Source organism: Helicoverpa armigera, chromosome 11 (genome assembly GCF_030705265.1).
Source record: "Helicoverpa armigera isolate CAAS_96S chromosome 11, ASM3070526v1, whole genome shotgun sequence".
NCBI lineage: Eukaryota > Metazoa > Arthropoda > Insecta > Lepidoptera > Noctuidae > Helicoverpa > Helicoverpa armigera.
The window spans coordinates 5,764,920-5,778,791 of record NC_087130.1 but is presented as its reverse complement, the minus strand read 5'-3'; the positions used below and the strand labels follow the sequence as shown (position 1 = coordinate 5,778,791).

General features: G+C 37.1%; 5 protein-coding genes across 6 annotated transcripts in view; 4 read left to right on the top strand and 1 right to left on the bottom strand.

Moving 5' to 3' along the window:
- Positions 1-253: 253 nt before the first annotated feature.
- LOC110370233 (uncharacterized) lies at positions 254-2,683 on the top strand. The gene is made up of 6 exons (XM_021325978.3): positions 254-436; positions 550-717; positions 1,045-1,254; positions 1,453-1,608; positions 1,977-2,130; positions 2,397-2,683. Exons 1-6 carry the CDS (start codon positions 362-364, stop codon positions 2,570-2,572), a joined length of 939 nt encoding a protein of 312 aa, XP_021181653.1. The 5' UTR covers positions 254-361; the 3' UTR covers positions 2,573-2,683.
- Positions 2,684-2,808: 125 nt separating this feature from the next.
- Positions 2,809-4,419, top strand: LOC110370232 (cilia- and flagella-associated protein 100). Its single transcript, XM_021325977.3, has 2 exons — positions 2,809-3,710; positions 3,857-4,419. Exons 1-2 carry the CDS (start codon positions 2,871-2,873, stop codon positions 4,271-4,273), a joined length of 1,257 nt encoding a protein of 418 aa, XP_021181652.3. The 5' UTR covers positions 2,809-2,870; the 3' UTR covers positions 4,274-4,419.
- A 308-nt stretch (positions 4,420-4,727) lies between these two features.
- LOC110370187 (uncharacterized) lies at positions 4,728-6,702 on the top strand. The gene has a single exon (XM_021325928.3). The coding sequence runs from the start codon at positions 4,832-4,834 to the stop codon at positions 6,611-6,613; it is 1,782 nt and encodes a 593-aa protein (XP_021181603.2). The 5' UTR covers positions 4,728-4,831; the 3' UTR covers positions 6,614-6,702.
- Positions 6,703-6,858: 156 nt separating this feature from the next.
- On the top strand, positions 6,859-8,605 carry LOC110370075 (uncharacterized). Its single transcript, XM_021325792.3, has one exon. It carries the CDS (start codon positions 6,911-6,913, stop codon positions 8,603-8,605), a length of 1,695 nt encoding a protein of 564 aa, XP_021181467.3. The 5' UTR covers positions 6,859-6,910.
- A 14-nt stretch (positions 8,606-8,619) lies between these two features.
- Positions 8,620-13,872, bottom strand: part of LOC110370076 (ADP-ribosylation factor-like protein 4C) — a 42,582-nt gene continuing 37,329 nt past the window's right edge. For both annotated transcript variants that reach the window (XM_021325794.3, XM_049850414.2), the window contains one exon: positions 8,620-11,066. In XM_021325794.3, coding sequence (XP_021181469.1) covers positions 10,367-10,996 — 630 coding nt within the window. In that variant the 5' untranslated portion in view covers positions 10,997-11,066 and the 3' untranslated portion in view covers positions 8,620-10,366. The remainder of the gene's footprint in view (positions 11,067-13,872) is intronic.

Genomic DNA, 13,872 nt, shown 5'->3' with positions numbered 1-13,872 from the left:
CCCACTGCCACCCACTGCCTGTTTTTTTGGGTTTTGATCCTAAGGATGGATCTGGTAGACGGCACCCGCGTTGATGCACTGTAGGAAAATCCATCCATTAATACTATTAATCAGAGTAAAATAGATTTGATTATCTACGAGTGATCTTTGCTTATCCTACCTAACTACGTGACCTCCTTTTATTTTAAAGACGTCTGGTGCACGTTGACATTGTTTCCATGGTTACAGTTTGACAGTAAAATAGCGTCTCCAGCTGAGTAAACAAGGATTGTAAAAAAAGTATATTTTTTCGTGATTTATATTTAAATATTATGTTATATTAGCATCATCATCATCAGGTACATACACCAAAGCTACCAAGATGATGGCCTTACCTGAACTAGACACAAGAACTGTTTTAAATGTGGTAGAGGAGAATTTCCAAAAACTAGGCTTGGTAAGGCATTAATCATTCTATAGATTTGTTGTTAAAAGCCTGCCCGTTTTTTATGTAGGTATGAAATAGATTTAGACCCTCTGCAAGTAAACATTGTTTACATATTGTTACAGAAAGCCTATGCTATCCGTATGATATACATCGGCGAGCACACTTTGCCCAAAGAGGAAATAATACACCACTTCTCAAAGACCATCACACTTGTAAACTCCACTTATTGCGAGATAAATGTGTATGGCTTGCTGCTCGTTTACGACAGTTATTTTGTTCATATTCTTGAGGTTAGTATCTATCCGCTCCATCAGAATGTGTTAGATGCTCAGGTATTGAATCAACCCATCCATTTTCTTTCCACGTTTCCTAAAGTTAATGCTATTTGAAGAAATCTCAGCAGCCGAAAATCGATCTCAGTGGCGTGCACTTGGAGAGGCCTATGTCCAGCAGTGGACTGCGATAGGCTGATGATGATGATGATGATGATGAAGAAATCTCATAACTCTGGCAGCTACAGGCTTTTGATCGGGCCCGTTCAAATCCCCAAAGTCCCGAGATATTTAAGACAAGTAAAGTGACAATAACGTTATGAAATCTGATAAAAAATCTTCTAGGGTTCTGAAGACACTATACACAGACACTTAAGATTTTTGTTTAAACGCGAAGCTAAATGGATTGCTGACATGGAGAAATTAGATCAAGAAGCAAACGGTGAGGGAACGGAAGGGCTCACCATTCTCATGTCTGAAGATACCGAACCTAAACCTGAAAGGAAAATGTTTAGGCGTTTGAAATCAGTGATGACCTATCACTCTGTTCGAACGGTAAAAAATACTATCCTTCGTGTGTGTAAAACCCTATCCAGTTTAATATTCTTTTGCAATAGCTATTGCGGTATAAATTGATTTTATTTTCAAAACTAGCCTTCTGATCAGCCAAACATTAAGCATCCTTTGTATTTTTATTTTTATTTCGTATCGTCAATTAAGACAGAGCTAATTTGTTACCTTATTGTTGATTAGCTCCAATTCAAGAACTGGCGTGCTGTAACAGCCAGGCCTCCGTCACTGATAGGCAAATTGGACCTCTTCGGACCATTGCAAGAACACTTGGAGCAACTGCGTATTTTCCTTAATAAAATTAGTAAGATCTGTGAATTCGCGCAAGCAGACGAAGAAGTAAGTAGCTGTTTATAGAACTCAAGGGAGTCATAAATTCAAATGTTATACACTTGGGCCCAGACTAGGGTCTGTATGGGAGTATTTGTTTATTTTGAGACTACCAAAGCGGAGCAAAGCATATAAGTTTTTAACCAATTAATAGAATGTTTTTATTCAGACATCTCGTTTTGGCCCACTCAGCGTAGTAGGCAGGTACCCCTAAGCAGCTGCGGAGGTATTCTATTGTTTGTTTATAAACTTCCTGGCTCCGCTCCGCTTTGGTGAAGCTGGGCCTTTAGTTTTAACCTGTCGGACATGGTATTTATATCTCATTCTCTATCTAACTCGTGTTTTGGAATAATAATGGCAATAAAAAATATTTGCAGTTGTCATTTGAAGGGTTGAGGGTTATTGATCCCAAGATGGAAGCTCTGCCCGAGGTAGCCTTGTTGGACTTCCTGCTACAATCTCCTCATATACTGCCGCTACGGGAGACGGCGGCTTTGCATAGACATGTTGACGACTATAGATATTATTTTGGTGAGCATCGATCATGTACCTACATCTTTCTTTACGATAAAAAAAAATATAAGTAGGTAACTGATCCTCACGAAACGTTTTTATACTTCCTTTAGGATTAGTCCCTCACACATACACATTGTAGTTTTAGTAAGATGCCATATGCTAAATAGTGGGTACCTAGGCTAGTCTATTGTCAGTGATTGGGCAGACATTTCGACTCAGATATATGTTATTAAAAATAGTGTTGATTTTTACTTGATATTCCTATTCTTTATTTGCTTCAGAGGACGTTTGGCCCTTGCCAACACATTTTACTCCAAGGTTCCTGTATAAGCTGAAGATCGACGACTCCTTCGTGGAGCCGCTGCCTGTGATGCCCTGGGAGAATGTCAAGAAGGAGGGAGAGGACGAGGAGCGCGATGATCGTGAGGAACCCACTGACGGATCTTCTAGTGATTAAATTATGGAAAATATATTAGCTTCTACAAATATTTATCGCATACTGGTCTGATAGATTTCTAGTCATTTTTATAGTTTTATGTTTATCTATTAATTACAAGCCCTTGCTCGTGATAGTTGTTTTATTTATATTTTTTTTGTAACTTAAGCACTAATGGGGTTACACTATCTAGTTTGCCGATAAGACTCCTAGGCGATAGCTAATTCAGTTTCATGTTGCCATAGTAATATTGATTTACTGTTACTTAATGTTAATGTGCTTTAGTCAGTCGTTTCTGTAAACTAAACAACTGTGAAGAATGGATAAGCTTAAAAAGAAAAAGAAGGTCAAACGAGGAACAAGAAAAACAATAGCCGGAATCAAACTGCCACCTATTGAACCCGTAGAAGGTATTAAAACTATTGTAGATGTAGATCCTGCTTATTATTCCCTAGTAGAAGGTCGCCCCTTAAAACAGAGCAAATCTATCAATGAGTACAAAAAATGTATAAAGAGTGTGGCTTTGAACAGGACTCTTCATGGTTTTTTGGTCGACGAAATTCTTAGGATTGACAGAGAGATAGAAAGTGAGCGAAATATTTATGAAACAGCATTCAAGCATTTCGAAGAATACCAGAATAGTTTCGATAAGTTTCTTGCAGACGACAACAATAAAACTATCGCGATAATGCAAAAGTCAGATGCTTTAGATAAGGAATTAGCAAACCAAACTGAGAAACATAAGAAAGCTAACTACGAAATGGCTTCCTTGAAGTCTAAATTGCAGTACATTGATGAAAGTTTAATGATATTACTATCATTCCAAAATTTTCTTTATAAAGCCTCCCCTATTTTGTGGCAAGACAGCCATAACATAAAGCTAGATGTAAAACACCCAGAAATTTTTACAATGGAATCAGATATCTTTGTGAACATTGACGAAGATGCTATAGCGAAGAAACTGAAGGACCTTCCGCCACCGCAACTATACTTCGAAACACCAAAGCAGCTGTTGACGATTTTTGATTTACTGGAAAAGCAAAACTTAAATTATTTATTGCTAACCACGGAGTTCAGCTCAGAGAAAAATAAATTTTTGAAGACAGTTGAAGTTTTGAAGGCAATTTTGCGGCAGGAATTGGATTTTATAAAAGAAAAGGTAATTTGTTTTTCCTTCTGTAGACGGTTTGAAAGTTTTTAAAGAAAATAATCATTATTGCTGATATAAAGCTGAAGACAGATACTGATTGAGTTTTTTACACAGTTCAATATTATTTACAACAGTTGTTTTTTTTTGTATTTCAGATCAAAGAAGTTCAAGTTACAATACAAAGGAACGATGAGCGGGAAGCCGAACTGAAAGAAGTGTTCTTCAGGATATTACAAGTAAAAATAAAAGAAACTGTTTCATCGGATACAGCTTTGCAAATTTTCAATTACGTAGAATTTGCGTATGAACAACTCATATCGCAGAACGAGACTAAATTTGGCTCTTTAGATATGGCCCTAGCCTTGGAACGTGAATATGATAATTTACTGATTGCTATATCTGCTTATGATCTTGACATGATAAAACAAATAGAAAAAGAAACTTACGAACATGGGCGTATGGAAATAAAGCAAGCTAAACAAGCTGAAAAGCTGTTGAAGGACGTTGATAAACTTTCGAGGCGGTTAAAGTCTTCCTATGAGCCGACGAGGCGGAAAGCTAACGAAATGTAAGTCGCATAGTAAGTAGCAGTTTCTTTATAGGTATTAAGTGATTCTAAACTAGTATTTTTAACTAAATAATAGAAGGTACCTACTTGGTAGAGTAGGTATTATGTTATGTTCCTATTCATCTTCGGCATTCTGGATGTTATTTTTAAGTTTGTTTACGATTTTAGTACCCAATAAACGTAACCTTTAGATTCGTTTTTTTATTTTATTATGGAATATAATGAGCCAATAGACCAATTACGGCAATTACTAATATAAATATTACTTTATCTTAAAGATAAACCAATTATTATTTGGTTGGTTTGCCTTTTGGTTGGTTTAGTTCGAAACTACATGAATACTCACCAAATCTCTAAAGTGATGGTTACCTAATAGAGCAAGATTTTTATGAAAAAAATTAATGTTTCCTCTTAGACATTTCAAATTGACTTTTCTAATATTCTGACACTATCCATTGCGACAGTCGTACATTAGTTTTATTTCTGTTTTGTTTTGATATCATAAGATACAAAACTTTATACCTAGTATTTTAAAATCTTGTACCTGTTTTTATTTGTTACAATGAGTTGCTTGAAGAAAGAACGGAAACCTATGGTTCCTTTAAAAACTTTGGATATAATATTTAGACGTCGTTACGTTCCCAACACACAGCATTACTTTGCAAATCGTAAACATGCCGTGGAAAAGGATCCGAAGGTCAAAAAACCGATGAGGCCCTTTCGCATACCAAGATCTGAAAAGTTGCTTTCATATATAAAGTATAGTGACCGAAAAGAAAAAGTAACTACACGAGAAAGGTTAGCACAACCACTATTCTTAAAAGATAACTTGAGAATTGCAGCGACTAGAGATATATCTAAAAGGCTTTTTGTAGAAGAACCTCCTGATGACGTAAGAGCAGTCGTCGAGATTCACCCTGAATTTTATACCGTGATTGAAGGTCGTCCCTTACGATGCTTCGACGACATAAAAGTGTATTTGAACAACATTCGATGCTATGCTATGAATCGTCAACAAATCGGATATCGACGAGATTTAATTCTGAAAATAGAAAAAAGCGATGTGGAAGAATCAGAACAGTATGAACGTATAGTTGATAAATTAAAACAGCACATTAAAAACTTTCAAACATTTCTCACAGAAGATTACAAGAAAGCTTGTTTAAAAGTAGCTCGAGCTGAAAAAGTGTACAACGATTTAGTTGCTAAAAACTCAGAGTTTCTGGGTTATGTCTCTAGTTTGACGATTTTAAATAATATTTTGTTTAAACTCGATGCCATAAGAAGTATTTTAAAGACGTACAGAAGCTATTTAATGTTTGTAGCACCTTTGTCGTGGAGACAACAATTTGATGAAACTTTAAAAGGTCGGGTAATGTCCATTCAATTTGAAGCTGGAGAATTCGCTACTGATAATGACTTAGTAGAATCTCTGGACATTGAAAAAACAGTAGAAATGGCTAAAGTTGAGTTAAAAAACCCATTACCTGCTTGTTTATATTTTGAAAAACCGGAACAAATGATATATTTGTTCCGTTCTATGGAGTTGCAAAGTCGAGAATATCTGATACAACTTGCAAAAACTGATGGTCCAAATCGGTTGTTACGAGATCGTATCAAACAATTAACACAAGGACAGCTTATAGAGTCAGATTACTTCCAATATTACATTGATAACATCAACTTTGAAATCAAAAGAGAAAGTTTTAATGAGACGCATTTGAGAGATAAGTTTTTCAGAATCTTGAATGAAACATTTTATGATAGCATCGCGAGTCCTACGACCTTAAAATTAAAAATATGTATAGAGTACGTGTATGAGCAAGTTTTCGGAAAATGTGAAGAAGGGCACCATAGCCTGCACGATCCTCTCAAAATTCTTGAAGTAATGTACGAAGATTATAATCTTCGGCTGGATGCTTTAGACTTCCAGATTGTCTGTCAAGCACAAAACGATTTCTTCGCTCAAGACTTGAGAATGATGCACAACGCCTATAATGCGCAAAGAGAACTAAGAGCTTTCAGAGAAATGACGAATGCCATGAACAAAGCATTTTTGCCTCCAGCAAAGTTTGCGAGGCCGCCGATTAGGAAATTTATGGATAAGAAAGCTCGATATACTCTTATGATGGCTGAGAAAAAGAAAACTGAACTGTTAAGCGGAGAACGAGCGAAGCCTAAAAAGTATAAGTTATCTGCGGAGGAACGTGAGGGATTGTTACTGTTTACTGAATGGTGCGAGGGAATGAATCCGGCGCCCTTCTTAAAGGAATATTACGAATTTGCAAAGCCTATATTTGAGTGGATGCCTAGAAAATCTACCGCCTATCAATTGGATTTATAAATGTTTACACGGGTTTGTATTTTGTTGTTATTAAATAATTAATCATTACTGTTATGTTTATTCATAAATCATTTTAATTGGATTGTATTTTGCAGCTATATAGAAATTTTAATTAAATGTTTTCTTATATTTTGGATTTTTAATTAAACCTTTTCAATACAGCATTTGAGAAAATAGATGGACGTATATTTTTGAAATATGCTACTGAATAGTTGCTATTTCCAGTTGGTTCAGGCGTAATTTGTAACAATTTTTAGAAGGCATTTATTAGGACTCAGAGATTGTTTGGTTACGAAAATGCAGGATGAAGACAGACATTCCGTTGTTATTGATATACCTAAACTGAGAACGTTTCCGTCTCTGGAGAAACCAAAAAGTAAAAGGAATACTATCAAGAAAAGGTTCAAGCCTACAGATGTTTTGACGCAGAAATTCACTTTACCTGTTATCAAGCCGTTGCCGGTAGGTGTTTTAAAGAAAGACGAAGTTTTACTACCTTATAGTGTCTATTCAAAAAACCAAGAGAAGGAGAGAAGAGAGCAAAAGAAAAAAACGAGTCTACGTGATAATTATAAGGAAATTCAAACAGATTTACGAAGGCGGATACACACGGATGGTCCGCCGAATGATGTTCGTACCATAATGGACCATGATCCGGGATTCTTCACGTGTGTCAACGGCTCATTCTTATCTAAATACATAGCTCCATATAAATCTCTCAAACATTTGTTTAACAGTCAACTGAGGTGGAGGCAAGAAATTGGCTACAGGCATGACTGTATGTTAAACATTGATGCAAATTTTAAGCAAGAACAGAAAGTTTACAAAACAAGTGTTGAAAGATATTTCGAACAAGTTAAATCTTTCGACGAATTTGTTTCAATGGATTATCAAAAGTCTATGATGTCCTTGAGTAAATCGGATGACGTAAAGTTAAAACTTTATAAAAAAATACTTGAATTTCAATGTTTGGCGGCAAAATCTTTCACAGTTACCTCGAAAATTATTGGACTACACTACAGGTATGCTTTACAACAAAAGTATGGAAGATTTTTATATTATCTATCTCCTCCCAGCTGGCGCTATAGGAACAGAAACTTCGCTCGATCTGTCGAAATAGAAGCAAAAGGTTTTGATTATGGTATTTCCAACGATGAAGACACGTTTAGTGTAATGTTTGAGAATCTCAAAAGAGAGTGCTACAGCCGCCTGGTGACGCCGGCTTTGTACTTTATACATCCTGCTGACCTCATGGAACTGTTCGATGGCATAGAACAGCAGCACTTGCATCATTTCACTCATGTGACACAACTGGCTCCGCACGCAACATTTCTAAAAAAAGGAATCAAACTTTTCAAAGATATTATTGCACAGGACAGTGCTGGAGTGCTTAATATTATTAAAAATTTTAAGAAAGTATTAGCGATTAGTGAACAGCAGGCATCACAATTAGAAACAAAGTTTTTTAAAATATTGAACGGCTTATTTTATGAGAGTGTAGGTGCTCTAGAGGTTTTGAAGCTTCAGACCCATTTAGAATTTTGTGTTGAAAGAATACACAATGAAAAACCTGTAAATATGGATATTGTCACCACAGCTAAGGCTTTGGAAGAATTTTACATGGATTACTCGCAACGTTTGGAGGCGGTGACTAGTGACAAAATTAAGGTCGCTATGGGCCAGTATGTGGAATCAGAACGTCGTAAGTTCAAGAGAGCTAAGGAAGCGGCTCGAGAGCTCCGCCAGTTCGACCGGCTGACGCGCGAGCTGCTGCAGGCCTTCACGCCGCCCGCCAAGAACACCCACCCCAACCGCGCAAGCCGAGTCAAGCGGACCTCCAAGAGAAAATTGTTTTCCAAGTCCAAATACGAGGAAAAGCGAGATAGTCTTACTGAATCGGAACTAGAATATTTGACTTTATTTACTGACTGGACTGAAAAAGACGATCCAGCAAATTATTTGCAGAGCCGAAAATTTTGCCATAACGTTTAATAATAAAAAAACAATTTGTTAATGAAAACAGTTTATTTACGGGGTTCAATATGAAAAAACGTATATGTATCTCCATAAAACACAATACAATAATACGTATATAGTATATAGATATAATAAAACAAATATACTTTAATAACAAAATGTACATGCTCTACTCATAAAAATGTTTGGTTTCATGGTATTTGACAAGTAACTACTTGGAATTTACATATTTACAAAGTGGATACCTAACACAAAATGGTAAAAGCTTCATTCAAATATGTCTTAGTAATAAGTTATACCTCTATGAGTAAATAAATAAATAGGTACTAATTAAAACTATTAATAAACACAATGATGACGAAACATTTTCTTCTGTAAGAAGTTTAAAGCTTTTACTTGAAACTTTAATCGACGCTAAAGTCTTTTATAATGGCCGGGGCTAGTCTTTCAATTTTACAGCTATCATAGCTCTAATGTTCTTATTGTATCAGTTATACAATTAAATAGTAACAGTATTCAAAACAATAAGCAAAAGTTACAAGTTGTGACTGTGTGACGAACTCAACAATTCGTTGATTAGTGAAATTGTTTTCATTGCATATACGTATATATGTCTTGTGAAGTAAAAACTAATATAAAACTGAACACAAAAGTATTTTTTAGGACAGTACCGTAGTTATAACTGTTATAAGCCCAAATAATGATTGTATTCGAAAGACATACATATTTACGTTGTATATTTCGTATGATATATTCCCGTACAGTATTTACAATTGTGTATGTATATGTACAAAAACTAGAAGCTCTCCCAACATAAACTTAGTACAAGCCTCTTCATAATTATGTTGTAAATAATGCCTATATGACATCACATTAAAATGTAAATCCTTTACATGCTAATGTTTAGCTACAACACATGAAATACAGAGAAAAGAATGTATCATATGGGGCAACAATAACGAATGGGTGTTTGCATAACATAATATTATTTAAAGAGATTTAAGATTTAAGGATTGGACAGAAGGAAAAGTACACATTCATATTTTACAAAATATGATAAAATACAGCAGTAGGTAGGTAGATATTCCGATAAAAGTACGAAGTTTAGCCATTAAGTATTGTAATAAATTACACCACAAAAGATAATTTAATACACACATGATATAAAGCATGACATTCAGAAAGATACATATAGTGAGTTCTCACAGACATTACTAATTTATAAGTTGACACTTTCATCTATTTACCAGCAACTGCATCTCAACCACGCATTAACGTTACCTAAATACTGTAACACTAATGGTCCCACATTATATTGTGTGTGAGCCACGTTCTGCAAACTATGAAAACCATCTAAAAAGTATATGTCGTTGGATTTGCATATTTAGGCTGACCACGGATCAAGTGGCCCTGTACAAGCTATCATTTACCATGTATGTAAGCCAGAAGTGGTCGTACCAAACGGACATATCTATGATTTAGTGTAGTACTACCTTTATCTCCCACCTAGCTATTTTCAAAAGAAAATGACTAGTAGTTAATTTAATTTATAATATTCGTTTCCTTCAAAATGTTCAATATAACTTGAGCAACATGATGATGGAATATTTCATAAGACGTTATACATCTATAGTAAAACAATATTTGGTGTTTCTATCTCGGACGTTATAAAAATCATCCATACAGTGAGCATTTTAAAATACTTAACGTTCACGAACCGTACCGTTAGCAGCGCACGGCTGACTTGTCACAAACACTAACGCGGCAGAATATAGTTTATCTGACTCGTTTTTTCTGCAACTTGGCTAATTTTCTTCTCTTGAGTATCATCTCGTAGAGCGCCTCGAGCCCCTCGTGCAGGCCCTCGCCGGTGATGGCGCAGGCGGGCTGCACGTGCCAGGCGTGCGCGTCGCGCGACCCGTGCGGCGACGACACCAGCTCGTGCAGCCCCAGCAGCTTCTCCAGCTCGCGCGGCTCCTTGGCGCCTGGCAGGTCCTGCTTGTTCGCAAGCACGAGGATCGGCACGCCCGTGTTGTCCGGAGACTTTGCCGTCCGTATTAACTCCATTTTGGCTTCCTCCATTCGTTCTATATCTACTGAATCTAGCACAAAAATGATGCCGTCCGTGCATCTAGTGTAGGACTTCCATAAAGGTCGTAGCTTTTCTTGCCCACCGACATCCCATACTAGGAAGTTGACACCTTTGGACTTTCCTAGTGTGCCTTTGACTTTTTCGCAGTTGAACCCGATGGTGGGGACAGTGTTGAGGTACTGGTCGAACTTGAGCCGGTAGAGCGCGGTGGTCTTGCCGGCGGAGTCGAGCCCCAGCATGACGACGTGCAGCGTGCCCTGCGCAGTGGGCAGCGCATCGAGCAGGCTCGAGTTCTTGCCCATGTTGGCACCCATACTTCGTATACCGCGCGGCGGCTATCTCACACTGTCGTCCGAGCGCACCATCACGAGATGTTCTTGCACTCTGAAACGTTGGAAAATCAACATTTATATAAGATGCACAAAATATACCTATGGTTAAATAGAAACTGTTACCATAATATAAATGAGGTAAGTTTTAATAATAACGCATGTGACGATTATGGTAGATCGTCTTGTTCTATTTATATTTGCGTGTATGCGCCATTCGCTCCGCAAAATCATTATGCTTTTCTATTAATATCCTATTGTCACTTCCTCCTACTGGGCAGGAATCACGCATCAAGAAGTTTATACATATCACGTCATGCCGGTTTTTTTAAATAGTGATATGAATGTAAAAATAATCTAAATTGTATTAACAAAATGTGTGTCAGTTCAGTATCTAACAAGAGCAACGGAATAATCCAATGTAATCGACCTCATGGCCTTTGCTTGACTTTTCCTTACGAGAACAAGTTATCAAATTATTATAATGTATACTAATATTTTGAGGTGTCAAAAAGTCGTGGTGGCCTAGTGGGTAAAGGACCAACCTCTCGAGTATGAGGGCGCGGGTTCGATCCCAGGTCAGGCAAGTACCAATGCAACTTTTCTAAGTTTGTATGTACTTTCTAAGTATATCTTAGACACCATTGGCTGTGTTTCGGATGGCACGTTAAACTGTAGGTCCCGGCTGTCATTGAACATCCTTGGCAGTCGTTACGGGTAGTCAGAAGCCAGTAAGTCTGACACCAGTCTAACCAGGGGGTATCGGGTTGCCCGGGTAACTGGGTTGAGGAGGTCAGATAGGCAGTCGCTTCTTGTAAAGCACTGGTACTCAGCTGAATCCGGTTAGACTGGAAGCCGACCCCAACATGATTGGGAAAAAGGCTCGGAGGATGATGAGGATGATGACTAATATTTTGAGGAGGATTTTTTTATTTCAATATCGTCGTTAGCAAATTGTGTTTAGCTGTTACTCTACTTATACGTCCACCATAGTTATTGGATAAGTAGAAAAGTAGATTCATAGGTTCAGTGTAAAGTAACAGTAAAGCGAGGAGTGGGGCAAGGGGGGGGAGGCTCACATCGAGACGAGACAAGATGTCGCCATCGCTCGCGCCCTTTTAATAATTATTCGCGGCAGACGAGTCGACGACTTTTTGCACGGAGGCACGGGCCGGCCCGGTTATGAAGCGAACTTATAATTCAGCTACAGCATCTCTGCAGACACTATAACCCGTAACTCTGATGATACAAAGTTCACTTTTGTTTCGTATCACTGCAGTAGAATTTTTGCAGACTTGATACGGTGAGCAGAGTACACCTTGCGTGGATAAATTTTGATCTTTTAACGTGAGGGCAACGACCTAACAAGGTTCAAAGTCGATTATTATTCTGCTTCAGAAGCTTATTTTAACAATATTCTCTGTGGGTTTTTCAAATTGGAACTTTTAAAGCTTCAGTATAAATGGCAATTTCAGATTAACCATTTTAATGTAAGAACGAATAGGTATACTAACTTAAATATTTAACTTGTCTCCAAGCTTGTTGCCAGATGTTATGACTTACATAGTTATGTATACCTGTTTACTTACTGTATCGTATTTCGAATAAGATTCGAGATATTTTCCCGTTATATTTCATATAATATCTCATCAACAGGTGTTAAGCTTTTGTAGGGCATCGAAAGTTAACTTCTCTTAATTTCGAGGCCAAACTTATCGCAAGTGGGACTCCAATCGGCTGTATCGACCTGTCTATCTTGAAAAACTAGTATTGCAACTTTTGTTTTTATTCTGCAAACTTGAGGCTGAGGAAGGTTAGGTCAGTGTGTCTACTAGGCGATGTATTTTAAAAGCATTAGGCTATTGACGACAATTTTTAACAAAACTGGTCCATGTTTGATGGAAAGTGAAATCAAACGAGGAATAGTTTAAATCTTTGATATTAATAAGTTGATCTAAGTTTAGGAATACATGGCTCTACATGGCTATACTTGGCTGAATGAGTTTAATTTTAATATCACGATTATGTGCCTATATGCCTGGTATAAATTCGAATACGCTGATTAACTTATTTAATATACTATCTCATTTCTATAGGTTCCTTTAGATTTGAATATAACGGTAGTTTCAGGACACGTGTGCCGGTCGTGGATTTAAGCTATGTAACTAGTACGGGGAAGAGTTAAACCAGCCAAGTCGTGATTAGCAGGGTCAACATAACTGAGAGAAAGCATGTGATGCGATGATGCCGGCCCTTTACTTTCTCTGTGCATGATTGGAACCACGCCTAGCTGGGAACACGCTCCACTACATCCGCTGCACTTACTAATTTAAAAACACTATAAATACCGAAAAGAAACTGAAATAAAATAAGAAAATGCACTTTTTAGTGTCACTTGTAATGTCAATGTCAGTTTTTTGACGTTTAAGATGACAGCTGTAACTGTATTTTGAGCATAGGTATTGCAGACGATGCTTAAATTGTAAAACACATCAACACAAACAATGCAGAGTGATTGTTTAGCTTACAGCTGCCAACAACTGTTTGGAACTGTTAACTCCTTATTGTCAAACGTTTTCGTGAATAATCTACATTACAAAACATCGGTAACAGAACATTTTCTTTGACCTACAAACGGGTACTGCTATGGTCTTGACCGGGTTTTTGAGTATTTGATGTACAAAATGAATTCTCATTATAGATTTGGAACACTGATATGAACTGTATTGATGTACCTACCTACTTTGATAAGGTAGGCATGTGTCGATAGATATGATAGCGTTACGCCCCTTTTATTATGGGAACACTAAAAAGAAAACATGTTTTGTACGTTATTGTACAAAATTCGTCAACAGTTTTAT